The sequence below is a fragment of the Podarcis liolepis genome, assembly GCF_965112155.1.
Source record: "Podarcis liolepis genome assembly, chromosome: 2".
Taxonomy (NCBI): Eukaryota; Metazoa; Chordata; class Lepidosauria; order Squamata; family Lacertidae; genus Podarcis; species Podarcis liolepis.
In genome coordinates this window covers 105,366,000-105,392,772 of record NC_139555.1, presented here as the reverse complement: position 1 = coordinate 105,392,772, position 26,773 = coordinate 105,366,000, and the positions used below count along the sequence as shown (strand labels likewise).

Here is a 26,773-nt window from a genome sequence, read left to right as displayed (position 1 = left end):
CCATCAGGTCCAGTCGTGGCTGACTCTGGGGTTGCGGCGCTCATCTCGCTTTTTTGGCCGAGGGAGCCGGCGTACAGCTTCTGGGTCATGAGGCCAGCATGACTAAGCCACTTCTGGCGAACCAGAGCAGCGCACGGAAACGCCGTTTTCCTTCCCGCTGGAGTGGTACCTATTTATCTACTTGCACTTTGACGTGCTTTTGAACTGCTAGGTTGGCAGGAGCAGGGACTGAGCAATGGGAGCTCACCCCATCGCGGGGATTCAAACCGCCGACTTTCGGATCGGCAAGTCCTAGGCTCTGTGGTTTAACCCACAGCGCCACCCTCATCCCTTATAGTGGGATACAGAAAGCTAATAATAATAATAATAAATTTATTATTTATACCCCACCCATCTGGCTGCGTTTCCCCAGCCGCTCTATATCTAAACACATAATAAAAACATCAAGCATTAAAAACCTCCCGATACAGGGCTGTCTTCAGATGTCTTCTAAAAGCTGTGTAATTCTTTATCTCCTTGACATCTGAAGGGAGCGTGTTCCACGGGGAGGGTGCCAATACCTAGAAGGCCCTCCACTGCCTGGTTGCTAAAGCAACAGCTGTCACAAAAACACACGACTAAACCATTAACACAAATTACTAACATATGTAAACAATCCCTTCTCCTTCTGACACACCTTCCCACTCAATTCCTCTCTGCTTTCTGGCTCTGGCCCAGAGCTCCACCTGGGCTGTTGCCCTGAGCTCAAACAAACTCCCCCCCTCCCAAATGTCACAACAAAGAGGATTCCTGGAACCTGCTGGCAACATCCTAGACGTTTGCTCCAGGCTTGCTTTTACAGGCAGGCATGAATCAGGATGCACCATACAGAACCAGTTCCAGGCCATATCAGCTTTGGTTGGATGACTTTCCCTGGAGCTTCCAAAGGATGACAAGTGGGACGCCTCTCCACTCAGAGTTCTTTCTCTGTCTTCTGCTGCCCCCCACCCTGCTCCTCTTCCAGCTGCTTGCACAGCTTGAAGAACACAAACCCCAGTTTGTGGGAGGTGGAGGAGGATGTAGTCATTGGATATTCAGTAAACAAACCACATGACTAAGGGCTCATCCACGCTTGTCATGTGCCTTGAAAGCATGTGTCCAAATGGTTTCCGCTCCTTTCCCAGGAAAAAAACCTGCTCTTTAGTGCTAAATTGGAGCAAACGTCAATCCAGAGAAAACCCGAATTGCTGTTTGCTCCGACTGAGCACCGAAGAGCGGCTTTCCCCAGGAGAAAGCAGCAGGGCAAGGAGAAGTGTGGATAAGCTCTCTCTCTCTCTTCAAGCCTTATAGGGTTGTTGACTTGGTCCCCAATTCCAGCGAGACAAGCACAGTATATAAAGAATACGTCTGGAACTGGGAGGCTGCATTCTTCAGTCTTAAAACCATTGGTTGCGGGGGAAATTGCCAGCCACTGAGCAGAGGGCGAAAGGGATTGTTGCAGGAATGGGAACCGAAGATCACCCGATGATTCCTTCTCCCCTCCATGCTTTTCATGCAGATTTCCGAAGACGCTGGGCACTGGCCTGGATGATGGCTCTGCTGGGCTCCTGCTCTATCCTGCTCGTGCTGCTGCTCAAGAAAGAAGCACTGAAAGGTACAAGGCAGACTTTCTGTGGCTCCCAATGCGCTACCCCACAGTCATCCCAGCTTCTGCTTCACCCGCTGTGATATTATGAGCCTGCCTTACCTCTCCAGCAGGGTTGGATGGATCTTTTATCAGTTCCTCTCCAGCTCCTTGTTTTTCTAGTATTAATTCCCATGCACCATATTTCCACATCACAGAAATTCACCAGCACTGCCATGTGCATTTCTCATACTGCACACATATTTGTATGCGGTTTGGCCTAAAATAAGTGTGATTGCAAGCCCTACTTGCCAGTGGGGTGTAGTGGTTAAGAGCGGTAGTCTCGTTATCTGGGGAACCGGGTTCGCGTCTCCGCTCCTCCACATGCAGCTGCTGGGTGACCTTGGGCCAGTCACACTTCTCTGAAGTCTCTCAGCCTCACTCACCTCACAGAGTGTTTGTTGTGAGGGAGGAAGGGAAAGGAGAATGTTAGCTGCTTTGAGACTCCTTAAAGTTAAAGGGACCCCTGACCATTAGGTCCAGTTGTGACCGACTCTGGGGTTGCGGCGCTCATCTCGCTTTATTGGCCGAAGGAGCCGGCATACAGCTTCTGGGTCATGTGGCCAGCATGACTAAGCCGCTTCTGGCGAACCAGAACAGCACACAGAAACGCTGTTTACCTTCCTGCTGGAGCGGTACCTATTTATCTACTTGCACTTTGACGTGCTTTCAAACTGCTAGGTTGGCAGGAGCAGGGACCGAGCAATGGGAGCTCACCCCGTTGCGGGGATTCGAACCGCCGACCTTCTGATCAGCAAGTCCTAGGCTCTGTGGACTCCTTAGGGTAGTGATAAAGTGGGATATCAAATCCAATCTCTTCTTCTTCTCTACTAGAATGCACCACAAAATTTAGAGAAGCGTGAGTCTTGAAGGATAGCAATCTTTTGGTTCTCATGCGAATGGAGCCAAATTTCTCCCCCATCCCTGATTTCTCCAACCTTCTAAGGCTGTGGTGCCTTCTTCAGCACTTCCCTGCTGCCTTGCGATCAGCTGGGGGGAGAGCGCCCTCTTCTGACCCCTCCTGTAGCATAGCAGTGTCATTTACAGAAGAAAGCATTCAAAAGTGTTACAACCTAAGGGTGGTCGTATGCATTCTTACAGATTAAAATGCCACCAGTTTATGTAGCCCCTTCACTCTGTTCCTTTCTGTGGCGTGTCATGACTCAGAGGTGTTTTCTTTTCATGCATGCCTGTCCTCTGGATTGAAGAGCTCTCTCTGACATCTCTTTCCCCCCACAGGATGGCTCAGGATCCTGAAAGAAGATTACAGTTCTGGAGGTAGGACAACAAAGGGTCTCGTAGCATGTAAAGACTAGCAAATACAGTTTGGTGTCAGCTTTCATGGATTAGAGTCCACTCCGTCAGATGCACAAGGTGTTATTCTCAGCTGGTGTTATCACACATGGGTAGAGAAGGAAAGAAACGATAGTTCAAAGTGGTGTTGAACAGCAATTAAATGCGAAATACAACAATTCACATAGAGCTGTTATGTTTGCAAAGTCAGCCCTTCACGAAAGCAGTGATAAGTGGTTGTGCAATTTGCTAAGTAAATTAATATTTGTAGTGGGAACAGGAGAGCATTGTCTCCACCCAAACATCGATAGGATTCCAGGAAGGAGCATGGTAGGGCCAGAGAGAGGAGAGTCCCGGGGGCCATAGATAAGAGTTCTGGAGGGCCGCATTCTCCCAGTAGAAGAAGAGAGCGTTTGACGATTGCTTGAGAGTTAGGATGAGAAGTTTGGCCTTGGACATACTGAGCTTTGGAATGGCAAGGTGCACAAGTGGCTGGTCATGATCTACGGAACACCAAGCCGTGGACAAACGCCCTCTCTCTTTCTTCTCTGCCAGGAGCGCTTCGGGGACGGCACATCCTCGTTCTCTACTCTCCCGACCACACTGGCTTTGAGCGCCTGGTGGGCACCCTGGCTGGCGCACTGGCCCGGCTGCAGCTGACTGTATCCCTGGAGCTGTGGAGCCGTGGGGAGCTGAGTTCCTTGGGGCCCATGCAGTGGCTCCATGCTCAGCGGCACTGGGTCCTGCAAGAAGGCGGAGCCGTTGTGCTGCTTTTTTCCCACGGCGCCAGAGCTGCTTGCTCGGAGTGGCTGGGTTGGGAGCATCAAGACAGGCTGCCGGCCGCCAAGCCCGACAGCACTTTCTTGGCCTCCCTGAACTGCATCCTGCCAGACTTCCTGGCTGGGAAATCCAGGGACCGGTATATGGTTGCCTGCTTTGAGGAGCTCTTCCCTGCAGACCAGATCCCTGCGCTTTTCCGTTCGGCGCCTGTCTACTCTCTGCCGTCGCAGCTCTTCAACTTCCTGCTAGCACTGGCTGGCCCCGGTGTGGGCCAGGAGAAGAGGAACAGCCTTAGGAGACACGCAGTGTGGATCAGCAAGAGTCTGGAGGACGCGGTGCGGGACTGCCGGGAAAAGGAGCCAAGCTGGCGTTATCCACCATTGCTGCCTCCCCAGTCTGACGACACACAGCTGACGGGGGCCAGCATTCGCCCTTCCGTAGAGTCCTGAGAGGAAAAGCTTTCAGAAGTTGGCTGCGTTGGGGGCCCTGTGTGGTTCCAGGAAGTTAAGCGGAATGCATGGACATGAAGGCTCCGTGTTGATCCATCCCTGGCCAGCCTGCTCCCAGTAGCCGTGATGGCACAGGATAGCTGGACCATGTGAACGGATGCATTTGGGCACAGCAGTGAAGTGGATAGGTGTATCCCTGTGGAGTGCAGGATGTGTGTGTATTATCTTGTTTGGAAAGATCCTGACATTTTGCTCCCAAGTGTGCAACTACTGAATATTTATCGTGCTTGCAAGAACGGAGGAATCCCATCTACACGGGCAGGGAGCAGTATACGACCAAGTACCATATATGAAGGGCAACCAACGTGGGTGCCTATTGCTTTCATGCTCTGGTTAGGAACCCATAGAGTAGGGGGAGCTGGGAGCCTCCAGATGTTGTTAGACTCCCATCTTCTCTGACCATTGGCCAATCTGGCTGGGGCTGATGGAAGTCAAAGTCTAATATTCCCCATTCTTGCTTGAAAGGCATCTGATTGACTGGTTGCTTCTGGAAACAGAAGATTTTTTATCTTTATTATTTATTAGATTTGTGTATCACCCTTCATCCCAGGGCGGTTCACAACAGAGAAATGCAAAATGAGAAAACAAAACACATATTTGGCCCTTAGCCCAATCCAGCATGATGTGTCCTTAAGATTCCTAACTGGACTTAATTTAATGGTGAGATAGCTGCTGAGCTTCACTCAATGCGATGAGAAGGCTGATTTTTTAAAGTGGGAAGGTCTTTTTTAGGGAACGGCATCTAGAAAAACCCTAAGCTTTTCTCTTATCCCTACCAATACAGTATGTGTTTTATCTGAGCCAAGGAATGGAACGTAAACGTGTTAAGGCAAGACTTTCCACTCTAGGTTCTCAGTTGTGGGATATCTATTTAAGCAATATTATCTCTCCCCCCCCTTTTTTTTGAAAAAAAAGAGTATATTTCATTCTCTAGGGTAGCTTTCCTCAACCTGCTACCCTCCAGATGTTGGAGTCCAACTCCCATAATCCCTGACCACTGGGCCATGCTGGCTGGAGCTGATGGGAGCTGTAGTCCATATAACCTTACATTTGCAATTATTTTTGAAAGGCAATTGCATCAAAATACTGGACCACCTCTCTCCATATGAACCAATCCAGCCCTGGCGATTATAATCTGAGGCCCTTCTTTGGTCTGGAAGGTGGGAACATGAGAAGAGGCCTTTTCCGCGATGGCTCCTCATTTGTGGAATTCTCTTCCCAGGGAGGCTTGCCTGGCGCCTTCACTACATATCTTTACGCACCAGGCGAGAACATTTCTCTATAGCCAGGCCTTGGGCTGATTAACAATCTATGACTTTTTAAATGTCTTGGTGAGAAGGTTTGCTTTTGTTTTAGTATGTATTTTGTGTTCTCACTTGTATTTTTCTGTTGTGAACCGCCCCAGGATCTTTGGATGAAAGGTGGCATTCAAATTCAAATAATAATAGCCCCAAAATATATAACAGGCACCAAGCTGGGGCTTTGTCCTTCAGGAAACAGACCATGCTTGAACTGTGGGGTTGTTTTTGTGGTTGTTGTTTTTTATTGTTGTTGTTGTTTTTTCAAAAAAGCCACCTTGATCTTCTGAAAAATAGGTTGGATATCACTTTTTAAACTAAATAAATAAATGCCCTATCATCCATGTCTTCTTCCCCTTCTGTTCCTCTATCTTCCTCTATTTCTTCTGAGCAGCTGCTGGCACAGTGAGCAAATTAATCACAAAGAAACATGCTATATGTTGTAGTCATAATTGCATGCAAATATCTTTTTGACCTGCTTCCAAACTAGAGTGGAAGTAGCAGGCAGCTTCCGGGCTCAGGTTACTGGAAGGGCTACAGCATGCAAACTGGATCTTGCCAGTTCTTTTTTGGGGGGGTGGCTGACTCTATGGGACTCTTCTGGGCTCCCCCACTTCTGGTGTTGTTGAGTCGATAAACTGGTGATTAAATAATGCAGCTTCAGAGTTCTATGTTCCCCAGAGCCCTGTGTAGCATCCCATCTGAACCTTGTCCAATTAGCATTGTTTCACACCCCAGTTAGGCCTTGCCTTGCTGCCCTGCAGAACACAACTCCTGCTTGACAAGACAACAGGTCCACCTAGTTCAGTGTCCTCTTCCCCACAGTGGCTGACTTTCAGGGGCGCTTTCAGGTTGCATAATTATAGTTCACTGGGTGGCCTTGCACAACAAACCCACTTCCCTAAAATATCCATCACACTGTAACAAAGTGTTTTCCAACACTGAAACTTAAATTCTGGTTTCACAAGGAAACTCATCTCCCCTCCATCCTGCCCTGACCTGTCTATGTTTGCACAGTTGCAAGATTTGGCAATATCACAAAGCACTGTGAAATCCTTATTGGCTGTACAGTGGTACCTCGGGTTAAGTACTTAATTCATTCCGGAGGTCCGTTCTTAACCTGAAACTGTTCTTAACCTGAAGCACCACTTTAGCTAATGGGGCCTCCTGCTGCTGCTGCTGCGCCGCCGGAGCACAATTTCTGTTCTCATCCGAAGCAAAGTTCTTAACCCAAGGTACTATTTCTGGGTTAGCGGAGTCTGTAACCTGAAGCGTATGTAACCCGAGGTACCACTGTATTTCTGGGTTAGAGGAGTCTGTAACCTGAAGCGTATGTAACCCGAGGTACCACTGTATTTCTGGGTTAGCGGAGTCTGTAACCTGAAGCGTATGTAACCCGAGGTACCACTGTATTTCTGGGTTAGCGGAGTCTGTAACCTGAAGCGTATGTAACCTGAAGCATATGTAACCCGAGGTACCACTGTATATAAAATATTATAGAAACACCTGTCATTAAACGCAGCAAATGTCTATTGGGGAATGTGTTTAGGGGAATTCCCCAGTGTTCTTAGGGGCTCAAAATACTAAGGCTGCATACACTGTGCCTGTGCCCCCCAAAACCCAGGAACCTTAATATACCCCTCATGGTGCTACAATTCCCAGCACCTTTAAGCTACCCTTACCAGGATTCTCTGGGGTGGGGAAATATGCTTTCAATGTATGGTGTGCACGAAGTCACGGGTTTTGTCAGAAAACTCGTCTCCCTGCACCTCCGCCACGGATATCCCGTCCGTTTGTCAGACATTTCACGCCTGAGGTTAGACGGAGGATGGGATCTGGTCTCGCCCAGGACCGCCTGAGATCTGCTTTGGAGAAACAACAACTGGGCCACGCTGCGCAGCAGCAGCACCTTCCCTTGCTTGTTGCTATTCTGCTGCAGAGGCGCAGCGCTCAGCCGTTTGCAGCCCAGCCTCTCGCCCCTCCTCGAAGCCGCATCCTGGGCCCGAGCTGCGCCTTTACGCGCCCTGACAGGTGCTGCTCCGCGGGGCGGCGGGGACGGAGCTCGCCGATTGGCAACTCGCGAGGAGATCGGGATGATGTAACCGCACATGTCCCGATGCCATTGGCGGAGAGGCGGTCCCGGCCAGCTGACCGAGGTCCATTGGGCAGGCGGAGGGGTACTTCCCCGCTCCTAGCCTCGCTTGCTGCAAGCAGCCCCGTGCGCAAAAGTGGGCGCTGCTCCCCGCCGGCCTCGCCCCTGCCGGCCCGCGCAGGCTCTCCGGAAGGGCGAGCGGGGGCGAGGGAAGGTAGGTAGGTGCCCCGGACGCGGGTGGGGGAAGATCGGAACAAACAGGTCCTTTCCCCCGCGGGGAGTGGAGAATGGGTGGGCATCGCGCGCTTCCCCCACCCTTGGGTCCGTCTGCAGCCTCTCCTCTTCGCCATAGGGCGCACCGTCGCCTGCAGGAGAGGTCAGAGCCACCGTCTCTCTCTCCAAGGCCTTCGTGGGTGGGTCCGGGCCACAGGCCTAGCCAGGGTCCCATGCTGCTCCCTCCATAAATCGCGATCCCCGGTTAGATGCGGCCGGTGCTTGTTTTTGCAAATAAATCCCATTTATTGCGGACTTGCTCCCCAGCAAGCGCGCGACGGATTGCCCTGAGTGCAGAAGCGCCGCACGCGATGAATGGCAGGATTTTGCTAAATTCAAACCAGGCGTTGGGCAGTCAGGATGGCGGAAATCGGGTGCCAGGGGTGCCAACTTGGAAAAATAAATAAATTGTGGGGGGCCAAGTAAGCCCCGACCATCATAATCGATCACATGACACAGTATACAGACACCCCACCCATCCACCATTTGAATGGGAATGCCCACCAACTTTGTGGGGGGCCCGGCCCCTAGGAGTTGGCTCCTATGTCGGCTGAGTGGCTGCTCTAACTCGCCTCAATAAACGGCGAAGCCTAGCGAGTTATGGTTTTCATTCTGCATAAATTAATCCCAAATAATGGTTGTGCAGTGTGAGGATTAGCGCAAGATGCAAGATTGAGTTCACTCTTAATAGGTGGCGCCACCCAGGATCTATGGGTCTCCAGACGGGGGCTGGTTTCTCCATCAAATGTGGTCTGGGCACTCCTGGGTTTTCCCTTCTGTTCTATAGCAATGTGATGCCCTCCAGTTGCGGCTAGACTACATCTCCCATCATCCTTCACCATTAGCCATGCCAGCCTATTTGTTTGTTGTATACCCCAGGAGGTAAGTTAGGTTGAGAGTGAGTGACTGGCCCAAGGTCACCCAGTGAAGCTTCATGGCCAAGTGGAGATTTGAATCCTGGTCTCCCAGGTCCTAGTCTTAACCAGGACACCTCTCTGACTCATGGGAACTGTAGTCCCAACAGCATACAGAGGGCACCACGTTGATTACCCCTGCTCTATAGATAGGAAGTTGATGGGCAGAGGCTCAAAGGCTTCTGTATGTGGATGTGATTTAAAACGCCATGTGAATTGGTTCTTTTATTTCAGGCTTCCTCAAACTTGGCCCTCCAGATGGTTTGAGACTACAATTCCCATCATCCCTGACCACTGGTTCTGCTAGGGATCATGGGAGTTGTAGGCTAAAAACAACTGGAGGGCCGAGTTTTATATGCTAATAAATGTATAGTTATGCAGAACTATCTGCCCTGGGACCTTAGGGTGGGTAAATAATAATAATAATAATAATAATAATAATAATAATAATAATAATAATAATAATCTGTCTTCCCTAAGAGGGCTTGAGATGATGCACATGTAGCAAGGGATAACAAAACTGCTGATCTAGCTCCTGCTGCAGGAATGCTCAGATTCCCAAAAAACAGGGTTGAAGCACAATCCACAGATTTGCTCCTTGTTATTAGCCTGGAATTCAAATGATGCTTGGGGAGAAGCAGTTCACAGTGGCCTGTTGCCCAGGATTTATTTCATTTAGAAAATCTTTACTATTGATCACCATCTGAGGCTCCTTTTCATGTGCCTGGAGGGTGGCAACACGAGAACAGGCCTTTTCAGTGGTGGCTCCCTGATTGCAGAATGCTCTCCCCAGCGTGGTTCTGGCACCTTCATTACATAGCGCCAGCTGCCAGGTAAAAAAAAAATTCATTTTTTGCCAGGCTCTTAATCTTATCTGTGGCCACCTAAAATAGGATTGTCTTTTTTTATTTTTCTCCCATTTTCCCTTTTATGCCAGTTTCAATGTATGTAATTGTTTGATTATTTATTGTGAGTCGCTTTGAGTTACCTTGGTTTTAAAAAAGTGACCAATAAATTTAATAAATAAAAATAAATGTAGAGCGGACCATTTGTTCCTCTGAGAGCATCAGGTTCCGTACCCTGAAACTCCCTGAGGTAAAAATGTTCAGGCCCCTGGCCAGAGTAAGGCTCTTGAAAGCAGATAAAATGTTATTTCGTGATTTCAAGCCTACATATGTTTTGGATTCCAACTTCCACCAGTCCAGGCTGCATGACCAGCAGTCAGGGTAGATGAGATTTGGAGTCCAAGCTCACGTGGAGAGCACCATATTGGGAAAGGCCTAACCCTGATTCTTCTCTCCTGCCCAGAGCAATTTAACAATGAAGGACCATAGAATCATAGAATCATAGAGTTGGAAGAGACCACAAGGGCCATCGAGTCCAACCCCCTGCCAAGCAGGAAACACCATCAGAGCACTCCTGACATATGGTTGTCAAGCCTCTGCTTAAAGACCTCCAAAGTAGGAGACTCCACCACACTCCTTGGCAGCAAATTCCACTGCCGAACAGCTCTTACTGTCAGGAAGTTCTTCCTAATGTTTAGGTGGAATCTTCTTTCTTGTAGTTTGGATCCATTGCTCCGTGTCCGCTTCTCTGGAGCAGCAGAAAACAACCTTTCTCCCTCCTCTATGTGACATCCTTTTATATATTTGAACATGGCTATCATATCACCCCTTAACCTCCTCTTCTCCAGGCTAAACATGCCCAGCTCCCTTAGCCGTTCCTCATAAGGCATCGTTTCCAGGCCTTTGACCATTTTGGTTGCCCTCCTCTGGACACGTTCCAGTTTGTCAGTGTCCTTCTTGAATTGTGGTGCCCAGAACTGGACACAGTACTCCAGGTGAGGTCTGACCAGAGCAGAATACAGTGGCACTATTACTTCCCTTGATCTAGATGCTATACTCCTATTGATGCAGCCCAGAATTGCATTGGCTTTTTTAGCTGCCGCGTCACACTGTTGGCTCATGTCAAGTTTGTGGTCAACCAAGATTCCTAGATCCTTTTCACATGTACTGCTCTCAAGCCAGGTGTCCCCCATCTTGTATTTGTGCCTCTCATTTTTTTTGCCCAAGTGCAATACTTTACATTTCTCCCTGTTAAAATTCATCTTGTTTGCACCATTGTCCTCCATATGCACCACAAGTGCACCTGGGCCCACTATTTTGTATCTCGTTCCAATTCATAGAAATCATAGAATTGTAGAGTTGGGACCCTAAGCGCCATCTAGTCCAACCCCTTGCAATGCAGGGAAATGCAGCTGTCCTATTCGAACCTGCAACCTTCGCATTATCAGCACCATGCTTTAACCAACTGTTGACATCGTAAGGGCTGTAATGAATGAAGTTAGCAGTGCCCATTAACTTCAGTGGCTGTATTCCGAGTTGGCATAACATGGAATGCCATAATTCCAGGCGGCGGAGAGTAGATCCCACCAGCCTGTAGCTTGCCATTTTTCGTATCCTGAGCTCTAGGCTGGGATCTACCAGGGAGATCTAACAGGGAGAAATGTAAAGTATTGCACTTGGGCAAAAAAAATGTATTCTGCTCTGGTCAGACCTCACCTGGAGTACTGTGTCCAGTTCTGGGCACAATTCAAGAAGGACACTGACAAACTGGAACGTGTCCAGAGGAGGGCAACCAAAATGATCAAAGGCCTGGAAACGATGCCTTATGAGGAACGGCTAAGGGAGCTGGGCATGTTTAGCCTGGAGAAGAGGAGGTTAAGGGGTGATATGATAGCCATGTTCAAATATATAAAAGGATGTCACATAGAGGAGGGAGAAAGGTTGTTTTCTGCTGCTCCAGAGAAGCGGACACGGAGCAATGGATCCAAACTACAAGAAAGAAGATTCCACCTAAACATTAGGAAGAACTTCCTGACAGTAAGAGCTGTTTGACAGTGGAATTTGCTGCCAAGGAGTGTGGTGGAGTCTCCTACTTTGGAGGTCTTTAAGCAGAGGCTTGGCAACCATATGTCAGGAGTGCTCTGATGGTGTTTCCTGCTTGGCAGGGGGTTGGACTCGATGGCCCTTGTGGTCTCTTCCAACTCTATGATTCTATGATTCTATGATTCTACCAGTGCTGCATAGGGGGATAATTGCACCCTCCTCCTCCTGGCTTTATTTAGCGGTGAGAGCACTTTGACGGCTACGAGGATCCGTTTCAGGCCTTTATTTTTAGGCAGAGATTCCTTCGCTCGCATCCTGGAAACGGCTTCGGAAGCTGGCGTCAGGCCCCGGGATCTGAATTTGCAATATCCGGTGCTGGCTGGGGGCCTGCAACAACTAGCCTGGAGTGGCACTTTTCCCTCACTACACGACATGCCTGCTCAGCTTGCGAGACGGCAAGATGGCAGCCACGTACGGTGGTCTTCCTGGTGCTCGACAGCCCCTCTCCCAGCCCCCAATTGTGAAGGTCTCTCAGACAGGTGGCAAAGACAGGTTTCTGCGACTGTGCTGGCTGCTACAGAGAAAGGCCTAGTCAGTCAGCTCAGATGCATTGTGGGCCATTCGGCAAGGTTTTTGAGTCGTAACACAGTTTCTGGGTAGGCCTCAACCCATAAAATCCTAAGAGTTGGAGGGGGTCTTGTGGCTCGTCTTGTCCTGGCCCCAATGAAGGGGATCCAAAGCTAGGGCACCCCAACATCTAGCTGAAGGCTTCCAGAAAGCAAGAGCCAGCAAGCATGGCATGCACGCCATTCATTTAAAGCAGATAACTTCATGAGCGTAGCCAGGATTAATGGTGGGAGGGCAGGCTTTATGTTGGGGGAGGTAGAACCTCAGTTAGTTAAGTATTTTTATACATGACTTTCCCCCTAGAGCCCTGGGAATTGTAGTCCCCCCGTGGCACTACGGTTCCCAGCGCCCTTAAACTACAACTCCCAGGATTCTTGGGAGGATATCAGGTACTTTCAATGTATGGTGCTTTTGCAGCCCGACTCCATCGCTGAAGAAAAAGCAACGAGTGTTCAGTGTTACTAATTCACTGCAGCGGATAAATATTGAAAAAGAAATAAAAAATCAGAATAATCAGCTTCTGCCGCAGGAGGGGGGCGGGTGGAGATTTCACATCCTGGTATTGCCGGTGAGATTTGCAAGCTTTTCCAACAGGACCACCCACTTGAAGGCTCCTCCTCCTTTCTTCCAGCCCAGTCCCTGCCCTCCTGAAGATGGCTTTGCCCTGGAGGAAGATGGCATCTGCTTGGCTCCCGCTTCTCTTGCTGCTCCTCGGGGTTCCAAGAGGGAGCCCTTCACAGCAGGAGCCCTGCCAGATGTGCCGCGACCTGGCCAGCAACTTCAATAAGGTGGGAGGCTTGAAAGAGCCTTTCGGCTTGGGCTGGGGTGTGTGACCGCTTTTGCACAAAGTAGGGACACGGGTGGCGCTGTGGGTTAAACCACAGAGCCTAGGACTTGTGGATCAGAAGGTCGGCAGTTTGAATCCCCGAAACGGGGTGAGCTCCCGTTGCTTGGTCCCTGCTCCTGCCAACCTAGCAATTCGAAAGCACGCCAGTGCAAGTAGATAAATAGGTACTGCTCCAGCGGGAACATAAACAGCGTTTCCGTGCGCTGCTCTGGTTTGCCAGAAGCGGCTTAGTCATGCTGGCCACATGACTCGCAAGCTGTACGCCGGCTCCCTCGGCCAATAAAGCGAGATGAGCGCTGCAACCCCAGAGTCGCCCACGACTGGACCTTATAGTCAGTAGTAGTAGGGACTTGCAAGCATTTTGAGATGGGATGCTACGCAGTCTCTAGCCTAGCCCCTGAGCTCCTGTCTCCTAGGAGGGCTAGGACTGGAGCAAGAGAAGGACGGACAGACAGAGATAGGGGGTGCGGTTCAAGCAGAGGGACTTGGTGGATGTGTGGGTTGCTGCATGCAGGTTGTGGGGTGAAAGGGTTGCTGCGCTCAGGGTTGCTGGGGAAAGGGGAGGCAAAAAAATTAGTTTTGGGATTGCTGTGAGCCTTCTCCTGCCTTCTCAGGGTCTGGAGCGGACACAGCGAGAGAACTTCGGGGGCGGGAACACGGCCTGGGAAGAAGAGAAGCTTGCAAAATATGCAAACAGGTGACCTGAGGTCTGGGCTGGGCCAGGCCGTTGGTGAGATGCTGCTGCCTTGATGGGAGGGGTGGGGTGGGGATGGCAAACCTTCACTAATAATCCTGATCACGAAAGAGCTCAGAAAAATCCGCACGGCCAAGATGGCGCCGTTAAATGTAGTCTCTGACCTCTGCTGCAGAATTAAGCGGAGGACGGAAAACTCCGGCTGAAGCTGACGCTCTTGATTGTTAAAAGCAAGTTACTAGCCCTCAGGATTAAAGAAGGAAATGTTGTCAGCCCTGACAAACATCTTGCCTGTTTATTCCATGATAGCGCAGCTGTCGCCCACGAGCTCCCCAGGGGTGGCTTGTCGGCCATATTGCCACCTCCTGACTTCACTCAGGGGGGCAGAAGGGAACTCCTTAGGGACTGGCTGCTTGAGCAGCGTAAACGCAAGCTCTCCTGGTGGAGTTTTGAGAGGAAGATAGGGCCAGCCGGGCTTTGCTGGTCGAAAGAGGGACAGAGGGGCAGTAGACTGGTTAGTAGGGGAAGCAGAGAGGGCAGCCTTTGTAACGCTGGTGGAGGGGCTGCTTTGGTTTTCCCAGCTGCCTTGATGTTCACCCGGCCTCTTTCCCTCCTTTCAGTGAGACCCGCCTGCTGGAAGTCTTGGAGGGTGTGTGCGCCACATCGGACTTTGCATGCCACCAGCTGTTGGAGCAGGGAGAAGACCACGTGGAGCATTGGTGGTTCCATGAGTGAGTGGGAAAGAGCAAGGGTTTCCATCATGGAATGTTTCCTTACACATCCCAGGACCTGCTTCTGGTTCCATGCTCAGTATGTTTGTGACTATAGGCCAGGGATGGGGAATTTGTGGCCCTCCCGGTGTGGTTGAACTCCAGCTCCCATCATCCCTCCCTGCTGACTGGGCCTGATGGGAGTTGGAGTCCAGCAACAACAGGAGGGCCACAGGTGTCTCTATCCTTGCCTGATAGAGCATCTCTTCTGAGGGGCCTTCCCTGCCTAATTCTGACTGCTCCATTCTTGGGCGCAGTGGAAGAGCTGTGCAGGGCCTGTGGTACAGTGGCGTAGCGTGGGTTGTCAGCACCCGGGGCAAGGCAAGTAATTTGCGCCCCCTAACCCGTGGATTTGCACCCCCTAACCCTAACCCCCAGATGTTGCGCCCGGTGCGGCCGGCCCCCCCTGCACCCCCCATGCTACGCCACTGCTGTGGTATAAATAAGTCCCAGCATAGGACTAGGGCAGTAACAGAGGCTCTCTTTTCCCCAGGCAGCGACAGCACCCTGACTTTTTCCAGTGGCTCTGCATGGATGCACTGAAACTCTGCTGCCCTCCCGGCACTTACGGCCCTGACTGCCACAGTAAGTGGTGCTGTGTGGCTTCCTCTGTTGTTGCGATGACGGGTGCTAAGTGCCATGTACTTCAAACTCACTCTGATACCACTTTTGCAGTCATTTACAATTAGTCTTTTCACAGCCCTGGGAACTGTAGTTTGGTTCAGGTGCTGGCATCACAGAGCTATGACTCCCAGCACCCTTAACAAACTACAGCTCCCAGGATCCTCCGTAAAGCGCTTTCAATGTATGGAGTAGCTGTGACCTCTGAGTTTATATGCTAGATGCCTCAGTTCCCTGTTGGGGGTCAGTCAAAGACACTCATTTGCGCTGTGGGATATTTCTTTGGCTGGTTTGCTGGGAGTGGCTTCTTTCCAAATCAGTCCTTCATTGCCAAAGAGGACTTGTCCTGAGGTACTTTATTGTGAAAGACTGATGGATGGTAAAGGGGGGGGGAGTCTTGTTTTTCCTAAAAAGCTAGGTCAGTGGTGGCGAACCTATGGCAACGCGTGCCAGAGAATGCACTCAGTGTTAGGAGCTCACCCTACACTCGAGTAGGACCCTGGCAGAGACACATGCCCGACTGGCATGTTCTCTCCCTCTTGGTCGTTCGTTCGGGAGCTTCAAAAGCTTTCTTCAGCCCGAACATCACAGCGACCGATGCCAACAGATATCGGCACACTTAGGGATCCGCAGAGTTTGCGCAATTGCGTAACAGACCTCAGCAACTCAGCATTTTGGCTAATCTACTTTATTTACATACAAACACACACGGAGCACTGCAACATGGCTTCCTCTCTCTCTAGCATCAGACAGCAAAGACAAAAAACAAAGGACAACAGTCCCACTTCACGGAACACAGTAACACAAACATCCTGTCTCCGTCACTTCCCACTTTGTGGAGTCAAAACATATACCATCATGTGATAGACAACAATCCCATGACCGCAATCGTGGAGCAGGAATTCTAACACTCAGAACCCTCTCTGTGGGCACATGCCGTCGCCCCAGCAGGGCCATAGCTTCTGTGCTGGGGGTGGGAGAGGAGGAGGAGGAGGGCTTGCGCACACCCAAAGCCTGCAGCCCTGGTACCGTAGTGAGCAGACCTGCTCCACTTCTCAGAGATTCCCCCTCCACTCCTGCTTGCAGGCAAGTAGGAGTGGGATCGGGCGGCTGCTCCACTAGGCAGCATTGCTGCTTGCACGGGAACAGGAGCTGGATCAGGGCTGCTCAGCTTGGGAGGTGCAGGCTCCGTCACACTTTCTGTTGAGGGGTTCATGGCTGCAGGCCCCTCAAGGGAGAAGTTTAAAGGAGCCCCCCACCTTTTCATCAGATCCCCTGCAACCCTGTGAAGGCAGCCAGGCTGAATAGGTGCTGGGGTTGGGGAAGGTGGAGGCAGCCCGGAAGCTGCACCTGAGAGCTTCTGCACCACCTGAAGGCAGCCAGGCGCTCTACTCCTGCTTGCACGCAAGTAGGAGCAGGATTGGGCAGCTCAGCCGAGTTACGCCATAAAATTATATATCAATGGAAATATAATTTAATGAAGAATGCAGTGCAATAACTTTTTTGAAGGATTATTTATTACAACAGAAGGAGAAATGTGAAACACACAGGAAAAATGAAATATACGGGTTAAATTCCCGTCTTGGCACTTTGCAGTAAATAAGTGGCTTTTGGGGGTTGCAGTTTGGGCACTCTGTCTCTAAAAGGTTCGCTATCACTGAACTAGGGGCATTTAGGATTATCAGCCCCCCAGAAAGTGTGGCTGGTTGATGGAATCCAGCGATTGTTAATCATGTTGTCCACCTCTTGGGACTGAGGGATAGCTCAGTTGGTAGAGCACAAGACTCTTAATCTCAGGGCTGTAGGTTCAAGCCCCACATTGGGCAAAAGATTCCTGCACCGTAGGGGATTGTACTAGGTCCCTTCTGACTCTACAGTTCCAAGATTCTAAGGGAAGTTGGCCAAATTGAAGTGGTGGAGTATGTGGGCAGCTGGGGCCTTTGAACAGAGACAGATACAGAATTGTTACCTTTCCAGAGTAAATGCGTATGGAATGGGGTCATGTGTTGAATTGGGCGGTCTGCGCCTTGCGATTTAAGGTCTGCTGAACCCCAGCATTTACTCACATCTCTCCACAGCCTGCCCTGGGGGTGCCCAGAAGCCTTGCAGCGGGTATGGGCAGTGTGACGGTGATGGCACACGCAGGGGCACCGGCCTGTGCATGTGCCAGACGGGTTACGGTGGCCCCTTCTGTTCCGAATGTGGAGATGGCTACTACGAAGCTTCTCGCAACGACAGCCACCTGGTATGTGCGGGTATGTAGAGGGCCCATGCTTTGCTAGACTGGGGGCAGGGTCTGGAGATGTAAGCTCTGCTGCCCGTGCTGGCTAGTGACTTCCCTTCCTGCCACCCCCTTCCTTTCTTGTTTCCCTTGAATACTCACAGCCACGCTGTTCCTGAGCTTCGCCCTGTCTGTGCTGGAGTGGGGTTCCGGAAATCTCAACAATATTCCGTCAAATAAAACGTATAAACATCATTGTATCCATCTATCAGGGACGCAGGTGGCACTGTGGGTTAAACCACAGAGCCTAGGACTTGCCGATCAGAAGGTCGGCGGTTCGAATCCCCGCGACGGGGTGAGCTCCCGCTGCTCGGTCCCTGCTCCTGCCAAACTAGCAGTTCAAAAGCACATCAGAGTGCTCTGGCGGGAGGGTAAAAGGCATTTCCGTGCACTGCTCTGTTTCGCCAGAAGTGGCTTAGTCATGCTGGCCACATGACCCGGAAGCTGAACGCCAGCTCCCATGGCCAATAAAGCGAGATGAGCGCCGCAACCCCAGAGTCGGTCACGACTGGACCTAATGGTCAGGGGTCCCTTTACCTTTTTTATCTCTTATATAAGCTGGTGTACACATTCCCCTGGCATCCCTAGGCATGCACACATACTCTAAATAAGACAATCTAATCATATATTATTATTTATTAAATATGTATGACACCCTACATCCGTAGATCTCAGGGCTATTCACAGTATACAGTGTAATAATAGTTATATTTATTGCTTAGCGTTACTGTTAGCACATGTTACTGAAAGAATATTTAGGAACACAGGAGTCTGCTTCATTCCAGGTCAGACTATTTATTTATCTAGCCCAGGGATAGCCAACGTGGCATCCTCCAGATGTTGCCGAACTACAACTCCCATCAGCCTCAGCCAGCAACAATCAATAGTCAATAATGATGGGAGTTGTAGTCCAACATCTAGAGTCCTGTCTAATCTGTCTGGCAGTGACTCTCCAGAGCTTGAGGCAGAGAGGGATCTTTCCCCCATTTGATCTTTTTCGGTGAATGAGCCGGGTGTTAAACCTGAGCCCTCCTAGTTGCTCTGTCTCTGAGCCCTTGAGGTTGGGGCTGAATCCTTGTTCCCACCGTACCACCTGGCTTCTTTGAGCCCTGTTTCTTAAAACTGGGTTTAATCGGCTAAACACTGGCCCTGTCTGTAGGTACGGTTGCCACAGCTGATCACTCTTACCGATGGACAAGAATATTTTCAACTTGGGCTGAATTAAGCGAAACACGTAGCGAGCTGCCTTTATACAAAGTCAGACCAATGGACCATGTGCCTCAGTATTGTCTACACTGGCTGGCAGCAGCTCTCTGAGGTTGCAGGTAGAGAACCATGCCTGCGATGGAATCTGGGGCCTTCTGCATCCCAGGCAGATGGCTTTACCACTCAGCTACTGCCCTTCCTCAAAAGCGGAAGTGTCACAGACATGATTTTATGTTCCTCACCACTGTATCGGGTTGAGTGGTTCCTGCGTTTCCTGTTTACCTCCTCCTCTTCCTCCTTCCCTTATCATCTTCGGCCTGTGGGTGTTGAAGTGCTGCGTAGGCCCCCTATGCTGGGGAGTAATGTCTCCCTTCCTTACGCATCCCTCCCTCCCTTCCGTAGTTCGTATCAGTCCTTCGTGAGCGATTACTTTAGCCTTGGCTTGGAAAGATGGGAAGGTTTTTGCTCTTCCCCCCTACACACTAGGCTCTCTTCCCCTCTCTAGAGTGCTACCGGGCCTGCGGACGCTGTTCAGGCCCCGAAGATTCAAGCTGCCTTCGCTGCAAGAGGGGCTGGATGCTTCATGACCGAAGGTGCATTGGTGAGTTTGTGGGACTAGGCCGGAAAGAATCCATGGTTGCTTAGCAACCAGTGAAAAGGGATTTGAGGTGCTGTGTATTTTGGATATAGGTACATTGCAGGGACGCAGGTGGCGCTGTGGGTTAAACCACAGAGCCTAGGACTTGCCGATCGGAAGGTTGGCGGTTCGAATCCCCGCGACGGGGTGAGCTCCCATTGCTCAGTCCCTGCTCCTGCCAACCTAGCAGTTCAAAAGCACATCAAACTGCAAGTAGATAAATAGGTACCACTCCAGCGGGAAGGTAAACAGCGTTTCCAAGCCAGTAAAGCAAGATGATTGCCGCAACTCCAGAGTCGGCCATGACTGGACCTAATGGTCAGGGGTCCCTTTACCTTTACCTTACCTTGCAGGGTGGTGCTGGTTATTTGGGGGGGGGGGCAAAGGAAGATGATTCCCACATGGGGAGAGAACAAGAACTGTTCTGCGTGACCCCTGGGTTGACAGATCTCTCTTTGTCCCACACAGACATAGATGAATGTGGCACAGACATGGCGCACTGCCGGGCCAACCAGTTTTGCGTCAACACCGAGGGGTCCTACGAGTGCCGAGGTAAGAGCCCCCGAGCCTTAAAAGTGTGCTGCCCTTAGGCAAGTGACTCGGCTCTGCAGAATAATTTATAGCACTGTACCCTGTCCCTCCACCCCAACCCCCTTCCTGGACAAAATAAAAAATACATGCCATGTTGGACCGATCACTCTTTTGCTGGGGTGGAAGAGGAGGAGAAATATAAGCAGCAAGGGCTTGAGAACAAAGCCCATTTGGAAACCTTCACCAACAGAACTTTAGCATTCCTTGTCCGCATCCAGTTTCCAGACCTGCCTCTTAATCCTGCCTTTCCCTTTCTGTTCAGATTGTGCCAAGGCCTGCATTGGCTGCATGGGTGCAGGGCCTTCCCGCTGCAAGAAATGCAACAAGGGTTATCGGCGCGATGGTGTCAAGTGCCTTGGTAAGCCCTCTCAAGCAGTTATCTCGCAGCGAACCCTTCCCTGCGTGACAAAGCTAGTAGACAAAGCTCTGCCTTTTGTTTGGCCTATCAATGAAGCATCATTTAAGGCTGCTGTTCTATTCCTGCCAGTCATCTGACTGCGCGTTGTCGCTGTAACTTTGGGAGCTTCTCTGTGCCTCTCCCCCCCCCCCAATTTTCTGTTTCCTTTCTGGAATCCTGGGTCCCTTTTATCGCTGTGCATCTTTCAGCAACCAGTTTCTTCGTACACTTTGGAACTCACTGGCTATTGGCGCCAGGAAGGCACCCGCTTAAAACATTTCTGTTCAGGGAAGCTGATCTAGACACGTGGATGTGAATGTGCTGTAATCTTATTTTGTATTTATTTATTTTGTTTTACTGTTATTTATTAAATTTGTTTACTCGTAGATGTCAGGGGGGTTCACTACATAAAATTACAATATAAAAAACACAAAATACAGTGGTACCTCAGGTTACATACGCTTCAAGTTACATACGCTTCAGGTTACAGACTCCGCTAACCCAGAAAGAGTGCTTCAGGTTAAGAACTTTGCTTCAGGATGAGAACAGAAATCGTGCTCCGGCGGCACGGCAGCAGCTGGAGGCCCCATTAGCTAAAGTGGTGCTTTAGAACAGTTTCAGGTTAAGTACGGACCTCCAGAACGAATTAAATACCACTGTACATAATAAAGGTACCACTGTACATAATAAAAATAAAAGCAAAGACGACCCAATTATCCCCCCTTCCACATTTAAAAGGGCATTGAATGTCAGTCAGCAAATGACCTGGTTGTTTTTTCCTGGTTGTCTAAAATAATAACAGCGCCAGCTGAATCTCCCTGGGGAGAGCATTCCACAAATGGGGAGCCTGCAGAAAAGGCCCATTTGCTCTTAATTTTCTTTAATTTTCATTATTTTAAATGTTTTTGTTTTTAATTGATGATTTTTATTTTTTCTTGGAAATCACTGGGAGGTTTTGCTACAGTCAAGCGATAGAATGCTCTCTGTCTGTATATAAGGTGGGAAGGTTGGGGCCTAGAAAGGTTATTCCACCTTCTGTGGGGAAATGGTTCCTAACCACCTAGTGTGACTCCCATGCCCCCTTCTCCCAGATGTGGATGAATGTGCTGGGGACATGGAAGAACCCGTATGCACAGGCGCCAACGAGGCCTGTGAGAACACGGACGGCAGCTACCGGTGTGTCTGCGCAGAGGGACATGTTCGCAAGGAGGGGATCTGTGTGGAAGACAAACCCCCAGGTAAACCTCAGCAGCAGCAGCAGCAGCATCGCTCTTTACAGCACATGTTCTCTAGCTGGGGAATTGGAGGAGGCAATGATGCCCTGTGGGGGTCAGTCTCTAGGGCTTGCCTTCTACCCCGGAAGCAGTTTCGTCGGCCATTTTGTAGGTTGCTGCGAACCAGTGTTTGGTTTGTCCAGAAGATGACTTTTGCCTAACAAACCAAGTCTCTCATGAGTGGTCTGGCTCCACAGAAAAGTTAACTCTACCTGTCAGACAAGGCTTCCTTCTTACAGAGACAGGCACTCAAGATACAGCATTACATGCAAATAAAAACACTTTAATACGAGTTTTCAGAACGATGGCGAGAGTCTGCTTCACAAGTGAGGAGGGCCAGGCCAGCTGGTGCCATCAGCTCCTGAAGTTCGCCTGAGGATATTTTTGTAGCATTGCTTATTCTAATATTTTAAATTGCACGCTGCCTTTACAGGAAGGCGGCACATAATGACTGCAATTAGTAATAAATAAACCGCCTGTTGTAGCAAAACCATCGAAGAGGCCAGCACATTTATTATGCCATGAGTCATAGGGCTGTGGCCATGAAGACTTGCGACATGATAAATTTGTTAGTCCTTTCAGTCTCTCTTAAAAGGTAAAAGTAAAGGGATCCCAGACCATTAGGTCCAGTCGTGACCGACTCTGGGGTTGCGGTGCTCATCTCGCTTTATTGGCCAAGAGAGCTGGCGTACAGCTTCCGGGTCATGTGGCCAGCATGACTAAGCCGCTTCTGGCGAACCAGAGCAGTGCACGGAAATGCTGTTTACCTTCCCGCCGGAGCGGTACCTATTTATTTACTTGCACTTTGACGTGCTTTTGAACTGCTAGGTTGGCAGGAGCAGGGAGCGAGCAACGGGAGCTCATCCCATCGCAGAGATTCGAACCGCTGACTTTCTGATTGGCAAGTCCTAGGCTCTGTGGTTTAACCCACAACGCCACCCGCGTCCCTTCAGTCTCTTTTGTTTCTATTTAATGCTAAGTGCGGAGGTAAAATGCAAAATCAGAACAAAGTTGTGGCTTTTATTAAAACTTGGTGCAGCCACTAGGAGGCTCTAGGTGACAAAAGCTGTCGGTTTCCCTTTTCTTACGACTTGTTCCTTCTCCCACAGATGCTCCGGAGAAAGGATTCTTTGACGACATCACGGACGACGAGGTGGTTGTGCTGCAGCAGATGTTCTTCGGTGCCATCATCTGCGCCCTGGCCACCCTAGCTGCGAAAGGAGACATGGTCTTCACCGCCATTTTCATTGGTGCCGTGGCCGCTATGGCTGGCTACTGGCTGTCTGAGCGCAGTGACCGCGTGCTGGACGGCTTTATCAAAGGCAGATAGTGCACGGGCCACATGAACGTCCCCTTCTGCGTCCGGCCTCAGAGAGCCAGCTGGTGGGCAGGAATCCCTTGACCTCACCCCTTTAAAAATCCAGATTCAAGAGGCAGAAAGGCCAGGCCATATCCCACTCTGGGCTGTTGGTGGCCTTGGCCTAGTATGCTGTGAAGGTAGAAAGGGGACGTGAGAGGAAATGAGCTCTGCAGTCCCAGTTTGGCTTGAGAGGAGGGCTGTTGGCTTCAGATGGAGGGGGGAAGTACCCCTTAATGGTGCAAGAGGACTGATCTGGGTCACCATCAGTGGGGCCTGAAAAACAGCTCCCCGTTACTCTCTGACTGGCCTGTCCCTCGCTGCATGTGGGATGATCTCAAATGTGTTCCTACCTGTGAATTCCAGTCTCCCCCACACTGGTCAACTCAGATGGACCAGGAAAAAGGTTGTCTCACTGTGGAAAGAAACACAGGGTGGGTGAGCTTGGAATTGCTCCCTGCTGGCTCTTGGAGGGGCTGCTTCTGTGGCTGGGAGCTGATCTACACGTTATGCTGGAGGAAATGGCAAAAACGGAGGCAGTACCATTCTGGACTGTTAGCACTCTGAATGCTTCTCCCACCTAAAAAAACAACTCCCTGCATTCAATGAGCCAGCACCATCATTGAGAATCATAGCTGTCAACTTTCCGCTTTTTAAAAGGGAAATTCCCTTATTCTGAATAGGATTCTTCGCAAGAAAAGGGAAAAGTTGACAGCTATGGTGAGAATGGTTTAAGGCATAGCTAGGGAACCTGAAGTCTCCTAGTTATTGGTGAACCCCCATCATTCCTGATCACACTGTACTGGCTGGGGTTGATTGGTGTCCCACAATATCTGGAGGACCACATGTTCCCTATCTCTGATTTAGGGCATAACCTTCTCCCTGATAGGCTAGCTTACTTAATGCAGGGAGTTTTATTGGGCAGTGGGGAGGGAGAGAGCATTCAAAGATCTAAGGTCCCACTCCCCCCTGCTGTCTGAAGTGGTACAGTCCAGAATTCTGTTTTCCCTGCCCGTCTATCCTGCCTCCTTCTGCATAATGTGTGAAACAGCTCCAGTGCTGCCAAGGGGCAGCGCATGAGGCAGAGGAAAGCTTGATTGGCACGCATGCCCATCCTTGCCCCTTTACATCTGCCCACTCAACCATTTGTCCGTCCATGTCTCAGGAAATTAAAGGTCTCTCTGTCCACATCCCACGTGGTTCTGGCTATCTCTCTCCTGCGCTAATTCCAATTCTAGTGCAGGGTGTGTGTGTCAAAGCTTGGGACGAGGCCTGCGATCTCAGCCACTCTTAGATTTAAGGCATTGGTTCTAAAAATAAAACACGGAAAATCTCACCGGTTTCTTCGCACACACATGACACACAAACAACTGCATACTCTCGGAAGCGGCTCTCAGAATATCCTCTTCTTCCTCCCTTCGCTCCCCCCCCCCCCGCAAACTCCTTGTGAGTGTCCTCTCATGTTGTGCAGATAAACTCCTGGCATTTCCAGCAGGGTCAAAACAGGGTGACAAGGGAATATTTCCCTCTGCAGGCCTTTGGAGAGCTCAACACTTCTTGTGCTTGTCAGAGGAGGCCCTTCTCTGTGTTCCACATTTTGGAGAAGTGCGTAGGGTTGCCATATTCCCAAAAGTGAAAATCCAAAAGTTGTTGGATGGTGGGGGTTTTTGGTCAGTGTTGTTGTCCCTCCCAAAAATACATTTTTTGGATTTTTGAAGCATTTATTTTATTTTATTTTATTTTATTTTATTTTCCCCCAATTTTCAATAATTTAACATCTATGTTACTTATTCATCCCTTCTAGACTTCTCCACCACTGGTTTCCAATTTCTCCCCTTTATTACCTGACACATCTTAAGTTTTCCATTCAGTTCAAGTCCATTGATAACCCTAATTCACATGACTTCATAGATGCTATGTCAATCCTGCTAATGTTTTCAAGTCTTTACAGTGGAGCTTAACATAGTGTATATATTTAGTCCAGTCTCGTATAAACTTTTTTTTATCTTGGTCCTGGATTTTCACGGCCCTCTTTGCCATTTTGGCATAGTCTGTCGTCTTAGTTATCCATTCCTCCTTCGTTGGTACTTCCTCTTCTTTCCATTTCTGGGCAAGTAGCATCTTTGCGGCTATATTAAAAGCATTTTTTAAAAAAATAAAATTACCCCTACTTGCCATACGTCCAGGTTTCCATTTTGCCAATACACCAAAAATCTGCTCAGACGCCATTTTGCAGCCCAGTTCCCAGACGTATGACAGCCCTATGTGCAAAAGAGAGGGACTTTGCTCTGGAGGTGTCATCCTGACTATGGAAGAAATGCTCCCTGTCCCCCGTGGGAGATATGTCTGGCAACCACCAGTGCATTCATTTCGACACCAAGTTAAAACATCTTTAATTCTCCAGGCGTCTTGCACCACAATTATTCTTTTTTAGCTAACTGGATTGTGTTATTTCTCTTGTAAGTTTGCTTCATTGTTTGTCAGCCTAAAAAGCTGCCTTTAGACTGAGCCAGACTCTAGATCAGTATTTCCTACACGGATTGGCAGCAGCTCTTTGGGGCCTGGCGTTCAAACTGGACTCTCTTTCACTACTACCTGGACACTGAACGTGAGGCCTACTGCATGAGGCCTACTCAACTAGGACCCTTCCCATTCTTTATTTTTGCAATTTCACATTTCTTTGTATGCTGGTGGGAAATCCCTTTGATGAATGCTGACTTTCCCCCTTTTAAAAAAACAAAACATAAGATAAGCATTTGGGAAATGGTCGTTGAAGTGAAGCCTCCTGCTCCCTCCCCCCACCTCACAATATCATTATTTATTAAATTTATATCCCACCCTTCCTCCCAAAGGAGCCCAGGGTGGCAAGGATGAAGTGTGCCTTCTGGAAGGGGAAGGATGAGCAAATGAGATTATCCTGCAGAGTTTAAAGGTGGCAGATGATACCCAGCTGTTTTGAAGCAAGTAGATGACCAAAGCTTCTCCATTCCCATCCCACAAACCTTTGCTCCCTTATCCCTCCTTTCCCACAGTTATTCCAGTTGCTCAAAACAGTGCAGTCAGAGATTTAGCCCCCCCCCCCGACTTTCGAGGGATTAGTCTGGGTATCTGCTGCCTCTCTCTCCCTTTTATCAGTCCATTCATAGCTGTTGAGCTCTTCAGAGGTTATGCCCTCCATCACACCTTTGGTGTCAGTTTCCAGTAGCTCTGCAATGTTTCAAGGGACGCCTCAGGCAGACAACCACCCATGGTTCCAAGGGAAGGCCGGTTGATCTTGGTAATCTTTGCTGCCCCGGGTTCCAGCAGCCATTCCCAGAATTCATTGCTTCTGGGGCCAAGTGCCTGAAAGCATAAATAACATTTTCTGCCCCTAACTAATCAAGCCAATGAGCTTCTGAACAAGTTCCTGAGTTAAATGCCTTTGCACACGAGAGAGAACCTCTTGTAGCTTCTACTAAAGACATGAGAGACTTTTCTGTTGCCCGCGCACCCAAATGTGAATATGAAAATCCTGAACCACCCCCACGGTACTCTCTTAGTCAGATTTAGTTGTCTCACTCCACGTATGGCATGCGGTTGCCAGTCTGAGTTATTAGAATCCTGCTTTCATCCATAAACAGTGAAACGGTATGAAAATTCATTTCGATTGTATTCCTGCAAGGCTGCGGAGGAGAATGACTAAGAAATGGAAGCACTTTGTCGAACTGAAAATGCTTTGCGTGACTGTAAACGCCTTCATAATAAATGGCTTCTCTTCATAA

General features: G+C 49.6%; 2 protein-coding genes and 1 long non-coding RNA gene across 8 annotated transcripts in view; 2 read left to right on the top strand and 1 right to left on the bottom strand.

The window, feature by feature from the left end:
- IL17RC (interleukin 17 receptor C) overlaps nt 1-5,887 on the top strand; it is a 42,059-nt gene extending 36,172 nt beyond the window's left edge. For both annotated transcript variants that reach the window (XM_083491732.1, XM_083491733.1), the window contains exons 17-19: nt 1,538-1,633; nt 2,903-2,941; nt 3,512-5,887. In XM_083491732.1, the coding sequence (XP_083347858.1) occupies nt 1,538-1,633; nt 2,903-2,941; nt 3,512-4,185 (809 nt within the window). In that variant the 3' untranslated portion in view covers nt 4,186-5,887. The remainder of the gene's footprint in view (nt 1-1,537; nt 1,634-2,902; nt 2,942-3,511) is intronic.
- On the bottom strand, nt 356-7,364 carry LOC310702250. The gene is made up of 2 exons (XR_014523402.1): nt 7,313-7,364; nt 356-598 (listed from the first exon to the last, which is right to left on the bottom strand). It is a non-coding gene; the product is annotated as an uncharacterized lncRNA (long non-coding RNA).
- CRELD1 (cysteine rich with EGF like domains 1) lies at nt 7,187-26,773 on the top strand. 5 transcript variants are annotated; one of them, XR_014523054.1, is made up of 12 exons: nt 7,187-7,853; nt 12,969-13,125; nt 13,799-13,881; nt 14,499-14,609; nt 15,142-15,233; nt 17,348-17,524; nt 19,262-19,357; nt 19,862-19,945; nt 20,247-20,342; nt 21,473-21,619; nt 22,765-23,936; nt 23,969-26,773. XR_014523054.1 is itself a non-coding variant. In XM_083492372.1 (11 exons), the coding sequence occupies exons 1-11, from the start codon at nt 7,372-7,374 to the stop codon at nt 22,983-22,985; spliced, it is 1,746 nt and encodes a 581-aa protein (XP_083348498.1). In that variant the 5' UTR covers nt 7,259-7,371; the 3' UTR covers nt 22,986-26,773. The 5 variants fall into 5 exon arrangements, 4 of the variants coding, with proteins under 4 accessions (XP_083348498.1, XP_083348499.1, XP_083348500.1 ...); XM_083492372.1 differs by having other exon boundaries at nt 7,259-7,853; nt 22,765-26,773; XM_083492373.1 differs by having other exon boundaries at nt 7,668-7,849; nt 22,765-26,773.

Coding starts and splice junctions, on each gene's coding strand:
- CRELD1 (XM_083492372.1), top strand. CDS start 7,372: ATGGGATCTGGTCTCGCCCAGGACCGCCTGAGATCTGCTTTGGAGAAA. Junction 14,610..15,141: donor GAGCATTGGTGGTTCCATGA/GTGAGTGGGAAA, acceptor TCTTTTCCCCAG/GCAGCGACAGCACCCTGACT. Junction 19,358..19,861: donor TCATGACCGAAGGTGCATTG/GTGAGTTTGTGG, acceptor TGTCCCACACAG/ACATAGATGAATGTGGCACA.